At 41.7% G+C, this 16769-nt stretch overlaps 1 protein-coding gene across 1 annotated transcript in view; it reads left to right on the top strand.

Moving 5' to 3' along the window:
- Positions 1–4567: 4567 nt before the first annotated feature.
- The window catches only part of LOC119054741 (zinc finger protein 883-like), a 31039-nt gene continuing 18837 nt past the window's right edge, over positions 4568–16769 (top strand). The window contains exons 1-3 of the mRNA XM_053656185.1: positions 4568–4624; positions 7311–7355; positions 14839–14965. Coding sequence (XP_053512160.1) covers positions 4568–4624; positions 7311–7355; positions 14839–14965 — 229 coding nt within the window. The remainder of the gene's footprint in view (positions 4625–7310; positions 7356–14838; positions 14966–16769) is intronic.

Below are 16769 nucleotides of genomic sequence, written 5' to 3' on the forward strand. Positions count from 1 at the left end.
TGCATACTTAGAATTTTTTACCCATGAGTCATAGATAAAAAATGCAGCTGTACTGTTTTAAAACTTACTTGTTACACTATGAACGGTGACATGAAAACAAAGATGGTTTTGTAATTTAAGGTAATGATTTTGGCGTGTACATCATCTTTTACATTTTTCATAGCACATTCACTACGTTACCGCATGTGTTCGTCAGAATAAACATATGAGTCAGTAGCAACACTTTGTCCAGTCACGGTCAATACTGCTCAATGTATACTCCACCTAGATACTCATCTAGCATAACAATGGGTTCTCAACAAATATGTAATTAAATGCCATCTTTATGAATACTTCCCATCCAAGCACCTGCCTTCCTGACCTCATTTCAGAGAATTAAAAGGCATTGATATTGAGAATGGAATTGGTATGAATCTGTGCATGTATTGAATGATCACCTCCTGTATTATGCCCTCATTACAAGTAAGTTGGGAAGAAAAATGCAATGTGAAAGCTTTTTCCATCAATAATTTCCTATCAAGTGGAGGTCTAGCAGTACGCACAGGATGATCATCATTGTTCAGAACTGTAGAAAATCTGCACTTTTTAGAGGGATAAAACAGTTGCAGGTCATGGTTAGATTGAGTTTCCCACACCTCTTGGAGAACTCACAATAATGCCACACCTGAAACAGGAATATAGGTATGCCTGAACAGCAGAAATGAATGCTGAAAGCCATCTTGTGCAGTAAAAAATAAATTAAGGGGTTAGCATCAATGAGTGAGGGGGAAATGATGTCTAAAAATGACTAGAGGTGAATAATGAAAGAAAATGGACACACCAAGTGGCACAAAAGCAAGAAGAGAATATGTAAATGAATGGGCAGGCACTTTTATCAAAACAGTGGGCAAGATTCTCCCAAGGGCTGTAGACTGTGGACCCTGAATTATATTTCATATGTAAAAGAACTAGCAAGTTAGGGCCTCACAAAGCAAGTGAGACTCCCCTAATCTTTGGTAGGGAATTCCCTCCCTCTCCAAACAGGAGTGTTTGTATGTTCCCAACAGAGGGAACCATCTGAATTGAACAAAGAAGTGGAGGTGGGTCAGTCTGCTCTTCTACATGAGGAGCGACCTACTGTTCTGTTGAAACTTCCCTTCTTCACCTTGTTTTCCTGATAAACTCCTGCTCCTCTTCTAAGACTCAGTTTTTAAAATCATATCCTAATGAGACAGGGTATGTGGCAAAACAGCTATAACCCTTAAGAGTTACAGGAACTGCCAAGGTTATAGTAAGACCAACCCCCAAAGGAGTAATGGCTTAGAACAGGTGGAAGACCAGCTCATTCCAACACAGTAACTAATTCTACCTCATGGTGACCCCTAGCCTTATTATATGTGCTCGTTGTAGTATATTAGCATGCTAAACGACATACCCTGAGGTGCCATAATCTGAAGCAAAAGGCCCATATAAGGGCAAAAAGTGGCCAGCTGAGCTCTTCTGAAAAGTCTCCACATCTTTCCCAGAAATGTCCTGGATATTCCTCCCCTTTATTGAATGCCCTACCCCTTGATTAAATGAGCCTCAATAAAAGAAGTAAATCCCACTAAGGAGGGGCTGCTCTGTCTGTGGAGTAGCCACTCTGTCTCACTGCTTCACTAATGAATCTGTTTCACTCTTAACTCTGCTGTCTTGTGTTTGAATTTTTTCCTGTGCGAAGCCAAGAGCCCACAGTGGGTCACAGACCTTTGGATCCCTAGACCCCCAGAATGTCAGCATCACTAAGCCTTCCTAAGCGGCCCTTCTCATACCCCCTCCACTACCACCCAGTCCCTGACAGAGCTGGCCACCTCTAACTGTACCCACTCTACACCAACCATGTCTCTGTCACATCACCGGTCATACTGCATTGTCACTATCAGACTGAGCCCCTCCCTTGCATGACCAGACATGGCAGTAAGACATGTGTATGACTGAAGGAATGAATGAGCGTTCTATTACAGAGGAAGAGTCAGTAGACATAAATACTGGGTTGGCCAAAAAGTCTGTATATTTTTTTTCTGTAAAATAAAAGACACATTATTTTCACCAACACCTTGATTGATTTGGATATTTTGAGAATGTCAGCTATCTCCCACACAGTATATAATGATCATTCTCAATTAATGTCTCTATTTGATCACTATCACCTCCAACTGGTCCAGTGAGAAATCTCTAGCACAAAACTTTGCAAACCACGTTTGACATGTTCAATCAGTCACAGCACCTTCTCCATACACTGTACAAATCTTTTTTTTTTTGCATTTCAGTTGCATTTTTACCTTTCTTGAAAGAACAAAGCATAACATGCTGAAAATGTTGCTTATTTTCAATATTAAAACGGCTACACATTCATCTATTTTCATAAAGTTTTTTAAATGCTCATTGATATGACAGCTGTCACAATACAATCTAACAAAATTGTTTCGAATGAACTTAAGGACAAGGAAGCACTATTAGAACCACCTTACAGAAAACACCAAATGAACTTTCTGGCCAACCCAATATGTATCTAACAAGAAAGGCAGGAAAGCTAAGCTGATTCTGACATAGTCTTGCCCTGAGTAGCTGTCGGACCAAAGGGGAGAATGATGCAAACACTGGAGACCCTAGTCCCACGTAGCAATGGCTGGGACAGGGAAGCATATGTAGCTGTGCCCATAAAAAGGAACAGATGCCTCGGAGTTGTGGAAACAAATAACAACAACAAAACTAGAGAAGAAAATGTTAGAGTCCAGCTTGGGGCATGAACAGTAATTTTCCTGGCATTCTCCTGGTTGAGAATATTCCAGAAGTATTAAGTCCACTGTATCTGGTTTGAAAGAGCTAGTGAACCTTGAGAATTAACCCATTAGTTTTTAGGCATTAGTTAGGGCTAGATTTTCTGTAGTAATGTTAAAAGATAAACTGAAGCATATGAAAAGTTTTAAGAGTTTATTTGAGCAAAAATTGATTTGAATTGGGCAGCGCCAAATGGAAAATGGTTAGAAGCGCTCCACTGATGAGCTGGGAGCAAGACTTTTCCAGAGAAAACCCAGAAGCAAAGCAAGGGAATTACTTGATGGGCTACAGTTTGAACAGTTGCCTTCCTTGGCTGTCTGTGATGGGTTGTACTTAGGTTTTGAGTTTTTAAAGTTGAAGCATTTACAGGCATAGGTTTTGGTTTGCTTGTGAAGAAGGCTGCTAAGGCACTGGAACCACCTTAGTCTAACGGCCTCCTTGTTTAATTAATTTAACAGTAATAACACTAGATAGTATTATATTTTTAAAAACTGGGTGGATTCTAACATGCTTTTCACCAACAGTGATGCCGAAGTTTTCTTCTTTATGTCAGCAAATACTGAAATACCTAAGAGTATTTCAAAGCCTTCCTCTACTTTACAAATGAGAGAACTGAGGGAAAGTGTCTGGCCCAAGACCACAGAGCAAGTTCAAGACCAGGTTGAGAAGAGAATCTAGGGGTTCTGAATTGTCCTTCAGAGTTCATACCCCAGCACTTACCCTCTGTTGCTTCCTATCTGATGTGTCTTCAGCAGGGGCAGGGTCTTCTCATCGCAGTCAGGGAATGTGTTCCCAGGGTAGGACATTTGAATTTTATTTTCCAGGATGATTGGCTGGAGTTCACCAAATGAAAGGCATTCTGACTTACCTTCTCCCAGGGCTATCTCCTGGGGAGAATATTGTTCCATCCTGACTTCTCCACAGAAGAGGTAAAGGGGGTCAAGTGTATGGTGACGGAAGGAGATTTGACTTTGGATGATGAACACAATTCAATATACTGACAATGCATTATAGAATTGTACACTTGAAACCTATATAATTTTACTAATCAGTGTCACTGCAATAAGTTTAAGAATAAAGTAAATCATTAGGATCACAGCTATTCCAAAAGACAAATGAAAAAGAAAACTGTACTAAAGCTATGGAAATAAAACCTGAGACTTGAAGTGGAAATTCACTGACAGCACTTTTCAAAATTCAAAAATACACTACCTCAACTAGGCCTGAAAAAAATGACCTTATAAATGACTATAAGAGTCAGATGTAAAAGATGGTTATACAGAGTTTAAAGAACTTTTACTAAAATATTAGTAAATGCTATGTGTAAATTACTTGTAATAGGTGCCTTTAAATCTTAAAACAAATTAAATAACATACCTTAAAAACACAGTAAGTGCTCAATAAATTATTATTATTATTATTTTTATTATTCCTCAGATTGGGAAAATGAGGCACTGTGATGTGGAGCAATCGATTTGAGACATTCTCATCTGTTTAACAGGAGGGGCTTCCCCTGCTTCCCAACTCCACTTCCCAATCTTTGCACCTTTCTCTGCGTACCCATTTCTACATATTTTAGCTGAATCGGTTCCCTGACTCCATCCTCAGATACCTGGCTTTCCTAGTTTCTATCGTCGCTCCCGCCTTGTTCCCACACCTTTTCCGCAGTTCCAGTATTTCAGTTTCCACCTCCTTTACTGTATGGCATTAACTATATTGGAAACATGGAGCCTCCCATTTCCTACATAGCCCGTTATTGGGCGCGGCCATGTTAATCCACGGCTCCAGTGGATTAACAACCCTCAAAGTGTCGCGAAAGGGGCGAGTGAGGGGCTGCGCCAATTTCCGTGGTTACTGGGAGAGTTCCACGGCCCATGAAGTGGTGGGGGCAGGTCGTAGCTGTCAGCTGAGCGCTCACGAGAGGAGGCAAGCGGCGGGAAGTTGAGCCTGATTTCAGAACAGGAGGTTTCAGTCTTTGGCTGCGGTATTGGGAGTTAGGGATTCGTGTATGATCAGCGATTGAGCGTTTGTAGCGGTCCGTAATTTCCGGTCCTGTTGTGGTGAGTCATTGAAGGGAGATGCACAAGATAGTAGCTGCCGCCCTGCGGAGTTTGGGATTTAGTGGTGCTGCTGGTAGCAGGGCAGGCTGCGGAGCCAGTAAAGAAGCACCTTTCTTTCCCACGCTCAGCCCTGGGGGCGGAGAAGTCCTGCTCCTTGCGACAGGTTCCCCCCGCCCCCAGGAAAAATGGCAGCAGGAGGAGGTATTGCACTGAGCTAGGACAAGGTTAGCGAGTTATTGGATAGGGGAAAGCCCTCCTACCCCTTTCCGGCATCAGATTGGCGGTGGGACCCCACGGCGAGGCAGGCGCATCCCCACGTAGAAATCAGAATGGCGCCTGGGAGTGGTACTGGAGGGAAGAAGCCTGTCAATCTAGCCTGAAAAAAAGACGGGATTGGTCGGGGGGCGGGCCCTCACGGAACACCGGGAAGTTTGAGAAGTTAATTGGGCATTCTGAGAAAGCACCTGATCCTCCCACGCCCGAAACTAATATAAACCCAGGGGGAGGAAGGAACACTCTCTAACTCACCTGGGGACCATACTATTTGGTGCTTTTGAGGTCCTTTCTGTTCATGGAAGCCACACGGCCATTGGGAGCGCTGGCCGGCAGGGAGCCTGAACCTGGACAGTGGCGGCCAGAAGCAAGCTGAGCCTCCTGGACGACCGCTCAGCGGTTGCCCGCGGTTCCCAAAGGACGGTACTTTGAATGGGAGAAGGAACTGGGGCACTGCCGTTGGGTTCGTCTGGCTGAGGATGTCTGGGCTTCCTCGGGCGGAGGGAACAGGCTTTGAGACAAGAGTCTGCCATTCTCCCGGATCATGCGTCATTTGAATAAAAATATTTTCTTTCTCACCAGTCTCTGCCTCTAGAATTTGCCTGTTGGAGGTGGCAGGCAGCGAAACCCTTACTTTGGTTCTGTAACATTTAATTTTTTTAATAAGTTGTATATGTTCTTTATATGTTTTGGATATTAACCTCGTATTGGATATACGATTTCCGAATATGTTTTCCCATTCAGTAGGTTGCCTGTTCATTTTGTGTATGGTTTCCTTCTCTGTGCAAAACCTTTTTAGTTTGATGTAATTCCATTTGTTTATTTCTGCGTTTGTCACCTTTGACTGAGGAAGCTGGTCCAAAAACAGATTGCTAAGACTGATGTCAAAGAGCTTACTGCCTATGTTTTCTTTTAGGAGTTTTATGGTTTCAGGGCTTACATTCAAGTCTTTAATCCATTTTGAGTGTATTTTGTGTATGGTATGAGAGTTGTCCAGTTACATTCTTTTGAAAGTAGCTGGCCAGTTTTCTCAATACCTTTTATTGAGGGAGATGGTCTAAAACCTACTGTATATTCTTGTCTCCTTTGCTATAGATTAATTGAATATATTTGCATGAGCTTATTTCTGGGCTCTATTCTATTCCATTGATCCGTGTGTCCGTTTTTGGGACAATGCTCTGCTGCTTTGATTGTTTACCTTCGTAATATAGTTTGAAATCAAGGAGCATAATACCTCCAGCTTTGCTATTCTTAAGATTGCTTTGGCTGTTTGGGGTCTTTTGTAGTTTCATACACATTTTATGGTTATTTGTTCTAGGTCTGTGAAAAATGCCATTGGTATTTTGATGGGGATTTCATTGAACCTGTAAATTGCTTTGGCTGTAAAATTAATTTTAACAATATTAATTTTTCAATTCCTTAGTATGGTACATTTTTTCATTTATTTGTGTCATCTTCAATTTTTTTCTTGAATGCCTTACAGTTTTCAGAGTACAGGTCTTCCACTTCGGTGGTTAAATTCTTTTTGATGCAGTTGTAAATGGGATTAGTTTTTCTTTATGATAGCTTCTTTTTGGTATATAGAAATGCAACTTATTTTGTGTATATTAATTTTGTATCCTGTATCTTTAATGAATTAATGTATTACTTTTAATAGTTTTCAGTGCAGTTTTTTAGGGTCATCTGAATTTAGTGACAGTTTTGCTTTTTTCTTTCCAACTTGGATGCCATTTCTTTTTTATTCTTGCCTAATTACTGTAGCTAGGACTTCCAGTGCTGTATTAATTGAAAGTGGTAGGAATGGGCATCCTTGTATTGTTCCTGATATTAGGGGAAAAGCTTTCAGTTTTTCACTGTTGAGTATGGTGTTAGCTGTGGGTTTGTCAAATATGGCAAGGGGAGAAAAGTTTTAAATATATAATGGAATACATTCACATCCTCAAAGGAAAAACATATCATGTCTTGATCTCAGAATTTTAAGTTAATAGGTTTATGTTATCATAGCATAATCCTTTGTAATCTCTCTAAAAGCACCCTTTGAAGGGGCAATCTTCAAAGGGTAGTCTTTTATGTGGTTGATCATAGGAAATTCTAGGCTGGTGGTTCTGGGAATCCCAGGGCAGGCCCAGATACTCAGGCTTTTAAGGCTGTCTGCTCATCCCAGCTCTGTCTTTACAGAGAGCTGCCACTTCTGAAGAGCAGCAGAAAATGACTAAATCCCCGGTAAGTATGTTGTTTATACTCCACTTTGTTTTCCACTGAATTTGAGACAGTTTTTAGAAATTAATTCAATTAAATGAAAAATGTGTATAGAGACAAGAGAAAATAAAATATCTAGACCAAGGAAACTTGAAACATAGTCATAAAAGCTATAGAATCTCTTATAGGTAATTAAAGTTGAGCATATCATCTGCATTAAATGTGCTAACTATACAATAAGTGCTAATTTCTTGAGGAAGGTAAAGATTTTTTTGGTATTTGGGTTTGAAGTTACTCTCTTAATGGGTCTGCATACATATGATCTTGTAGGCAGTGTCCCTAATAATTACCAACCCATGATAAATTCCATAATAGGTTTCTCCATAGCTGTTTGTTCAACTATTTCTCATAATAAGTATAGGGCATAATAACAAGGCAGAATTCAATTTCTAGGCAGTAAAATCATGAGGTCCAAGTACACAGCGGTTAAACAATCTGCCTTGATTCATGAATAAAATCTGTAATTTTTGGAACAGCAATTCTCAACCTGGGGATTTGTGAAATTGGTCCTGGGGATTTATGTCATTAAAGGTAATAATAGCATCAATTTTAATTTGTACTTTTTAACCAATAAAGAAAGTAATTAGAAATTTTTTTCTTGAAGATGCAATAGGTTGAGCCCTGGCTAGTGTGCCTCAGTTGGTTGGAGCGTTGTCCCTTAACAGAAGGGTTGTATGTTTGATTCCCAGTCAGGGCACATACCCAGGTTGTGGGTTTGGTCTCTGGTTTGGGCATGTGCGATTCCTGGTTCATGTGCCTGTGGGAGGCAACCAGTTGATGCTTCTTTCTTGAATTGATATTTCTCTCCCTTCCTTTCTCTCTAAAAGCAATGAAAAAATGTCCGTGGGTAAAGATAAAAAAAATAAAATGCAATAGGTCGAGAGTCTCCAAGTCTACTTGGTGAATAGTGAAGATCAAGTAAATTTGTTCGTATCTGTTGGTTTATTACTCAGCCAAATACTGCTGGCCAGCATCTTAGTGGTTGTCATACAGCTTTAAATGTATTTATTGGAAGGTATATATTATTTAATTTTTATCTAAAATGTTCTCTTGGTTGGACCCACCAGGTGGCATATAGCTTCCGTACACTGGTCCTCACAGAGGAGAGCATCCGTCCCTTAGTGGTACAGGATGGCCTGCAGGAGGGCTGGAGTGGGAAGACAAGAACTTCTACTTACATATATTTTTAGTGACCATAATATCTTGGTATTGAAGTACTTAAATAAAATTTATGTTTTTTAAAGGTTTATATTCTTGATGTGCATGCTTTTTTATTTTTAACTGAAACATGTCTCACCAAGAGTTGCCTTGTTAGAACAAAAGGTACGCCTAACACTCATGAAATTCCAAGCAGTTTAGAAGCAGTGTGTCAGGAACCAGAGTCAAAGACCAAATATCAGAAAAAAAGATGCTGCTAGCCCCTTTATTGCTCTGGCCATTATAAAGTTCTAGGAACTCTGAGCATGAGCCAGGGATAAAGGCCAAAATATATATTTCTTATTATAATATTACATTCTCCAATTTAAAAAGTTTGGGGACTTCTGGGTTATAAAGTTTGGGGACCTATAACGCTGCACTCAGATGCAATGTGTTCCTCAACCCCTCGCCCCCACCATACCACCAAGCAGTTCTTCAACACCAGCTGGATGTTCCACCATTCAACTCAACTTCCACATTATGTACCTGGGGATGGCATCTGATCCTGTAGGATAAGGGCTCAATCCTTCTCCCCTCACACACTCTTCAGATGCCAATTGTGAGTCCAGGTTGTTACCTGTGCTTTTGACTGACTGGCTGTAAGTCAGTGGTTATCAATTTGTTGATTGATAACCCCCTCCTTTGTTTCAATTAATTTGCTAGAGCTATTCACAGGACTCAGGAAACCAGTTTACTGGCTAGATTACCAGTTTATTACATTGAAACAAAGGATATTAAAAGATACAATTCAACAGGTAGGTGAAGAATACATATGGTGAGGTCCGGAACAAGGAAGGTCTGTCCTCGTGGAGTTTGGGGCCTGGTCCGGTTCACTAGCCTGGATGCTCTCTGAATCCCCCTACTGCTGGGTCTTTGTGGAGGCTTCGTTACATAGGCACAGTTAATTAAATCATTGGTTGTTGGTGACTGATTCACCTTCTAGCCCCATTCCCCTCCTTGGAACTCAGGGAGTGGGACAGAAAGTTCCTGTCTTCTATTCCACAGGTGGCAAACACAAGGCTCGTGGGCCGAATCCCACCCTCCACCTTGTTTTATCCGGTGTGGCACCTTGTTTCTACCGGGGGCGGCAGTGCTGAGCTTGCGCTTAACTGTTAAGGAGCAGTTACATTGACACAGTCCTAAATTACACTTGGCCCTTTGAAGGCAAAACCGTGAGGCTTCTGTGGCCCCCAGTGAAAATGAATTTGACACCCCTGTTCTATTCACTAGCAACCAGCTTCCATCCTTTTTTGATTTCCAAGTCACTGTTAGCATAACAAAAGACACCTTTATCTTTTATCAGGAAATTCCTGGATTTTAGGAGCTCTATGCCAAGAACCAGGATGAAAACGAAATATATTTCTAATCAGAAGTCACAGTATCACAGTGCTATTGGTACTAGTGGTACCAGTGTAACTCCTCATTCCAGAGATGATTTTCCTCTACTTCATTGCAGCCACCAACTCCCACAGTCATATACTAGATTTGTAACTCCTCGTCACTGTACCATCTCCAAGCGTTTCATTCTCTGGCTATTATTTCTTATTCTAGCTTATTTACTTTAGTACTTTGAGTCTAGCATTTCTTCACCTCCATTCAGACCTCTGGTCCATTGTCCCTCCGTTTTTTTCACTGTCTATTACATCCCTCTCCCCACTTCTTTCTTAAGGTTTTATTTATTTATTTTTAGAGAGAGGGGAAGGGAGGGAGAAAGAGGGAGAGAAATATCAATTGGTTCCTCTCATACGTGCCCCAACTGGGGACAAACCCACAATGCGGGCATGTGCCTGACCGGGAATCAAACTGTTAACATTTTTTTTTTTTCTGGAAGGGTGCCCAGCAGACTGAGCCACACCCATCAGGGATTTCCCCACTTCTTACCTTCTCTCTTTTCTCTGCTTGAATTCCATGCTTCTTGGTTTTTGTTCTGAGCACCTGTCCTCCCACTGAAGTCCAGTTGCGTACTTATAGCTACTTGGATATTTACTAGAATAGATACCTTGAACTGAACTTGGACAACTAGGATTTTCGTGTGGTAAAATATATGTAACAAAATTTGCCATTCTACTCATTTTTAAGTGGTATTGATTATGTTTACAATTCGTGTATCCATTACCACTATTCCCAAAACTTTTTTATCGCCCTAAATAGAAACTCCGTACCCACTGAGCAATAACTCCCTATTCTTTTCTATCACTCACAGCGCCTGGTAACCTCAGAACCGATTTCTGACTCTATGAATTTACTTGTTTAGATGGAATCATACAGTATTTGTTCAAAATAAATTTGTCTAATTTATTTCCCCCGGCAAGGGTTCAAGGTCTATCCATGTTATACCATCTATTGGAATTCCTTTCCTTCTTGTGGCTAAATAATGTTCCGTAATGTGGACATAACCACATTTCATTTACTCGTTCATCTGCTGATGGACACTTAAGTTGTTTCTGTCTTTTGGCTGCGAATACTGCTATACAAATAAATTGATTAGATTAAATATGGCTATATTTTGTTTTTAAGATTTTATTTATTTTTTAGAAAGAGGGAGAGAAATGTTAATCAGTTGCCTCTCACATGCCCCCAACTGGGGGGAGATCTGGCCAGCAATCCAGGCATGTGCCCTGACTGGGAATCGAACCAGCAACCTTTCGGTTTACAGGCCAGCATCCAACCCACTGAGCCACACCAGCTGGGGCATATATTGCTTACGTTTTATTGTTTTCATATCAATTTAAACTTTAAAAGTTTCTATTGAATTTTTAAAAGTGTGTTTAATGGAAAAATCCAAATATAAAAATTTAGAGAACAGTATAATAAACTCCTTGTATCTCCTCATATATTTTCAACAATTATTAATATTTTACTGGTGTCACATCTTTCTTCCTTTTTTTAAAAAAGATTCTATTCACTTTTAGAGAGAGGAGAAGGGAGATAGAGAGGGAGAGAAACATCAATGTGTGGTTGTCTCCCCCCCCCCCCCCACTGGGGACCTGGCCCACAACCCAGGCATGTGCCCTGATTGGGAATTGAACTAGCAATCCTTTGGTTCGCAGGCTGGCACTCAATCCGCTGAATCCCACCAGCCAGGGCTTACATCTTTTTTCCTTTATTTGTTTTCTAGAGTATTTTAAAGCAAATCCCATACATCACATTTCTTCAGTATATACTTACTTTGCAGATTTTTGTTGGTATTTTCATTTCTCTTTAGTGGTTTCCTTTCAATATACATATATTTAAGTTAAAAAAAGCTGAGTTGGGTTAAATATTAAATCAGTAACACAGGTGGTATGCAGATATGATAAAAATTGTGAAGGCAGTATATGAATGATTGATGTTCGAGAGCATTATCCTGAAACACTCATAGTTCTTGAATTTACCATGTTCTTTTTTACGTCTCCATGCTTTTTACTTACCCCTCCCTTTATCTGTGATGATCACTCTTCCCCTCCGCATCTTACCAGGGAATATACTATTCACTTTTTAGTAGAACTTTAGTAGAAGTTTTATTCGTAATATTTTTTTGGTAATTGTACTAAATATAAGTCACTTGCCTGACTAGCTGGGCCCCTTCTGCCTCTTTCTATGATGTCCACTGGCCTATTTTTGAGCCCTGGGAACTCCATTGGCTTCCTGGTCTTTCACACGAGCATTTCCTGTGGGGAACAACCACCACGCAGTCTGCTTCACACACAGGCTCATGGGGTAGAGCCTCCCCATGCTTCTTTCTCACCAGCCTTCCTGATGGTCTCTGGAACTTCTGAAACATTTCATGTTACTTTAATCCAGAAAGAGGGGCACAACGTCACCTGTAATTCTCAACCAGAGAAAGCCACCCTTGCTTCCTTATCTCTGTCTGCCTCACTTTCTTTTGGATGGCATGCACATTGGGTTTAGGGTGTGCGTTTGGCTGTTCCCTTCCCTCCGGTGTGGCCCGTCGGTGGTAGCTGTGTGGTCTGTGCTACGCTCAGCCTGGTGCTGCTCCCCTGTGTTCTCCTTCTCTTACGCTCTCTTGCTTAGTCCTAGGAACCAGGGTTCCTTAGCTTCTGTCTTCTGCAGAGCCTTTGAAAGTGCATGTCCTGCTTTTAATTTCACTAGCAATTGCCTTGAAGTTTTTCAGAAACATCACTGAATTTTAAAATCAGGACTAATGTGGTTCCTTCTGACTTCCGACTGAATAGAGCATTTGGCAGTTTCCCCTTTTTTCCTACTCTTCTACATCTTTTTTTAAAAGATTTATTTTTAGAGAGAGGGGAAGGGAGGGAGATGGAGAGGGAGAGGAACATTGGTGTGCAAGAGAAACGTTGATCAGTTGCCTCCCACAACCCCCCACCGCCCCACCTCCACCCCTACCCCTCTCCTCCCAACCCCAGATTGGAGAACTGGCCTGCAACGCAGGCATGTGCCCTGACTGGGAATTGAACCAGTGACCTTTTGGTTCTCAGGCTGGTGCTCAATCCACTGAGCCACAGCAGTCAGGGCTCTCTTCTGCTTCTTACCCTTAGTAAATAAGATCTCATTTTTTAATTAAAACATTATAAATACTAAGTTCTTTCACACTGGAAACCTTGTCCTGGAGGTAATGCTAAGTATCTGCTTTAAGTTTTTCCTTGGGGGACAGTCACAGACTTGTAGCATTGTTGGGGGACAGGGCAGAGAACTGGTTCCTGACCTGCCTGAGAACAGGCTGCTGCGCCGGTAGGGACCGCCTTGCTCTGTCCCCTCTAGTCCGGATGGTCCTCAGCTCCTTCTGCTTCACGACCGGGCACTGCAGCTGTCTGATGTGCCCCTGACCAGCCTAGAGCCCTCCATCCCCCGAAGGGGTCCCTGCCTCTCCTCCTGGGGGCGTTGACCATCTGTCCCTCGCTGATTCTGGCAGGTCCAGCTGGTCCTCTCACAAAGTCACTTTTTCCACGTGTAATTAGTGAATATTCTTTGGTGAGGTCCCCTAAAATGATGTGGCTGTCCCACTTCTCCTCCAGTGTCCCGTGTACTCATGCATTTGTGTCTGTGAGCCTGCACCCCCACGTGCCCTCTGTTCAGCTCAGCCCCTGCACGCCCCTCTGTGGCTGTCCTGCATGTGGCTCCCTCGTTCCCAGGGTCCGCTTTGTGCTCCATCACCCTGGAGTCCTGGCCAGCTGCTGTTACTTTTTTTACAGTTTCACATGTATATTTTTACATAAATTCACTGTTCATTTTGTATAAATTTATCAATCTTCTACAAAAATCTTCTGTGAAACCCAACTCAGCACCTCAAAATTACTCTTTCCCATTTCTAGCATAACCCACTTAACACCTCAGCATTTGTATGTTTATTTGTTTGCCTCCATCTACTAGTCCGTAAACTTCCAGTGTTTTATTCATATTTGTATCCTGAGCCCCAAATAGTGCTGGTCACGTAGGTGCTTAATAAATATTTACTGATGGAAAGAGAGTGAATGATTCTCAATGGCAAAGTTTTTTTTTTTTTAGATTTTATTTATTTTTAGAGAGAAAAGAAGGGTTGGGGAAAGAGAGGGGGGGAAACATTAAGGTGTGGTTGTCTTTCATACGCCTGCCACCAGGAACCTGTCCTATAACCCAGGCACGTGCCCTGATTGGGAATCGTACTGGCAACCCTTTGGTTCACAGGCTGGTGCTCAGTCCACGAAGCCACACCAGCTAGGACTCAATGGCAAAGTTTTTATAATAGAACTTTTTGCTTCTCCCACCTATTGGAACACAAAATTGGCTTCAGTCCTGACCAGTGTGACTCAGTTGGTTGGATGTTGTACCACAAAGCAAAAGGTCACCTGTTTGAATCCTGGTCAGGGCACATGCCTGGGCTGTAAGTTCAGTCCCTGGTTGAGTACATATGGGAGGCAACTGATCAATGTTCCTCACATCAATATTTCTTTCCTTTTCTTTCTAAAATAAAAAATTGGCCTCATAGTGCCCTGGCTGGGTTGTACAGTGGGTTGTAGGGTCATACCACACACCAAACGGTTTCTGGTTTGGCCTCAGGTTGGGGAGTGTTACAGGAGGCAGCCAGCCAGTCGGTGTTTATCTGTCCCCTGCCCTCCATCCAGGCCCTTTCTGTCTCTCTAAAATCAAGAAATATACCCTGGTTGAGGATTAAAAAAATTAGCTACATAGTAATATTTTTCATTGATCATGCTGAACTCTGCATGATGAAAACAGCAATAATTTCTCAACATTTTTACATACATTATCCAGTACTTTTCACTTAAGGTTGAACAGGAATGTCCTGTTACAGGGGTTTGTGTCATTCAAGGATGTGACTGTGGACTTTACTCAGGAGGAGTGGCAGCAGCTGGACTCTGCTCAAAGGAGCCTGTACCGGGATGTGATGCTGGAGAACTATAGCAACCTTGTTGCAGTGGGTAAGGACATCTTTCCTCCTAGGGTACTGGTTGATATTAACTACCTGTTGGTGTATAATAACTATTCCAAGATTTGGTGGGTCAAAATAAACAATTTCTGTAGGTCAGGAATTTAGAAAGACTTAGCTAGGTGGCTCAGGCTTGTGGTCTTCCACATGGTTGTGGGCAGGTACTGGCAGTCTGCAGCCATCTGAAAGCCGGACTGGGAGTCTAGGATCCGTTTCCAGGATGAGTGAGTCTCACTCACGTGGTCCTGGGAGGAGCCGTCTTTCCCTGTTGTTCAGTGAGTGGAAGGAGACCTCAGTTCCTTATCCGTGAGCTTGCTCTCATGACCTGGCAAACTTGCCCCGGAGAGACTGATCTGAGAGGAGCTAGGAGGGAGTCGCAGTGCCAGAGTCATAGTGCGCTTTATGACCAGGTCTCCAAAATCACACATTATCACTTTTACCTCATTGTGTTTATAGAAGTGAGTGACTAAGTACAGCCTGTGCTCAAGGGGTGGAGGATTAGGCTGTCCGTCTTGAATGAAAGTGTCAAGGGATTCATGGACATTTATTAAACCCACCGTAGTACCCAAATGACTGCCTTTCCATTCCTGTTTATTAAAAACTGTTTTGTCTCTGAATGCTTAATGAGCTTCATTTCAAGCAATAAATGTCAAAAATATTTATTAATTTTGAGTACCCATACTATGCTTCTACTTTTCTGGGAATTTGGGTGAAAAGGAAATGGGAATTGCATCTTGCTCATTCCTTGGAGACTAAAGACAGTGTGTTGGGCCCAAGTCCTCAGTTTTTATAAATTGAAATATAACATGTATAGTAAATACTCAGGTCCTAAGTACACAGCTTAATACGGTTGTTCAAATGCATGCACTCACTTAACCACTACCCAAACCAAGCCATAGAACATTTCCAGCACCCAGCAGTCTCCCACTTAGCTCCAGGAGAGAGAACGACTGTGGCTTCTGTCCCTACACGTTTTGTTCATGCCTGAACTTCATGCAGGTGTGATCACACAGTATATAAGTTCTTGTTGTCTGGCGTCTTTCATTGAACATATCTGTGAAATACAGCCATGTTTTGGCATGCGACAGTAGTTTGATTCTTTTTCTTACTGCTTTGCGTTCCATTTAGTGACTGTACTGTAATTCATCAGTTGATCCACACTGCCATTGATGGTCATGTGAGTTATTTCAGATTTGGGCTATCGTGAACAAAGCTGTTATGAATGTTCCTTTTTTTAATGAATGTTTTTATACATATTCTCTGGTGGAAATAGGATTTCACTTCTGTTAGGTATATATATAGGAATAGAATTTCTGGGTCATAGAGCATATGCATAATTACCTTTGGTGGATACAACCAGATGGTTTCCAAAGATGTTATACTAATTTATATCCTACTAGCAATATATGAAAGTTCCATCAAGCTTTCATGATGTTAGTCTTTTCTGATTTTAGCCATTCTGATACATAATGTAATGGGCCCAAGTTCTAGGGTGGTTGGTGTCCACTAATGCCCAACTCCTATATCATTTCCCATAAACAGGGTATCAGTCTCTGAAGTCAGATAAAATCTTGCTGAAGCAAGGACAGCCATGGATGGTGGAGGGAGAAATCTCAAGTTGGGCTTATCCAGGTAAGTGGGAACCTGGCATATGGAGGCAGGGACGTAAGATTTGTATTGAATAAGGCAACGTCTAGCCTTGAAATATTTTTTAGGAAATCATTTTTGAAGGCCATAGATGTTTAGAAATGGCTGAGGACCACACATGGTCGTGAGATTGTTGAATACCTAAATGA

Source organism: Artibeus jamaicensis, unplaced genomic scaffold (genome assembly GCF_021234435.1).
Source record: "Artibeus jamaicensis isolate MK-2021 breed Jamaican fruit bat unplaced genomic scaffold, CSHL_Jam_final scaffold_1964, whole genome shotgun sequence".
NCBI lineage: Eukaryota > Metazoa > Chordata > Mammalia > Chiroptera > Phyllostomidae > Artibeus > Artibeus jamaicensis.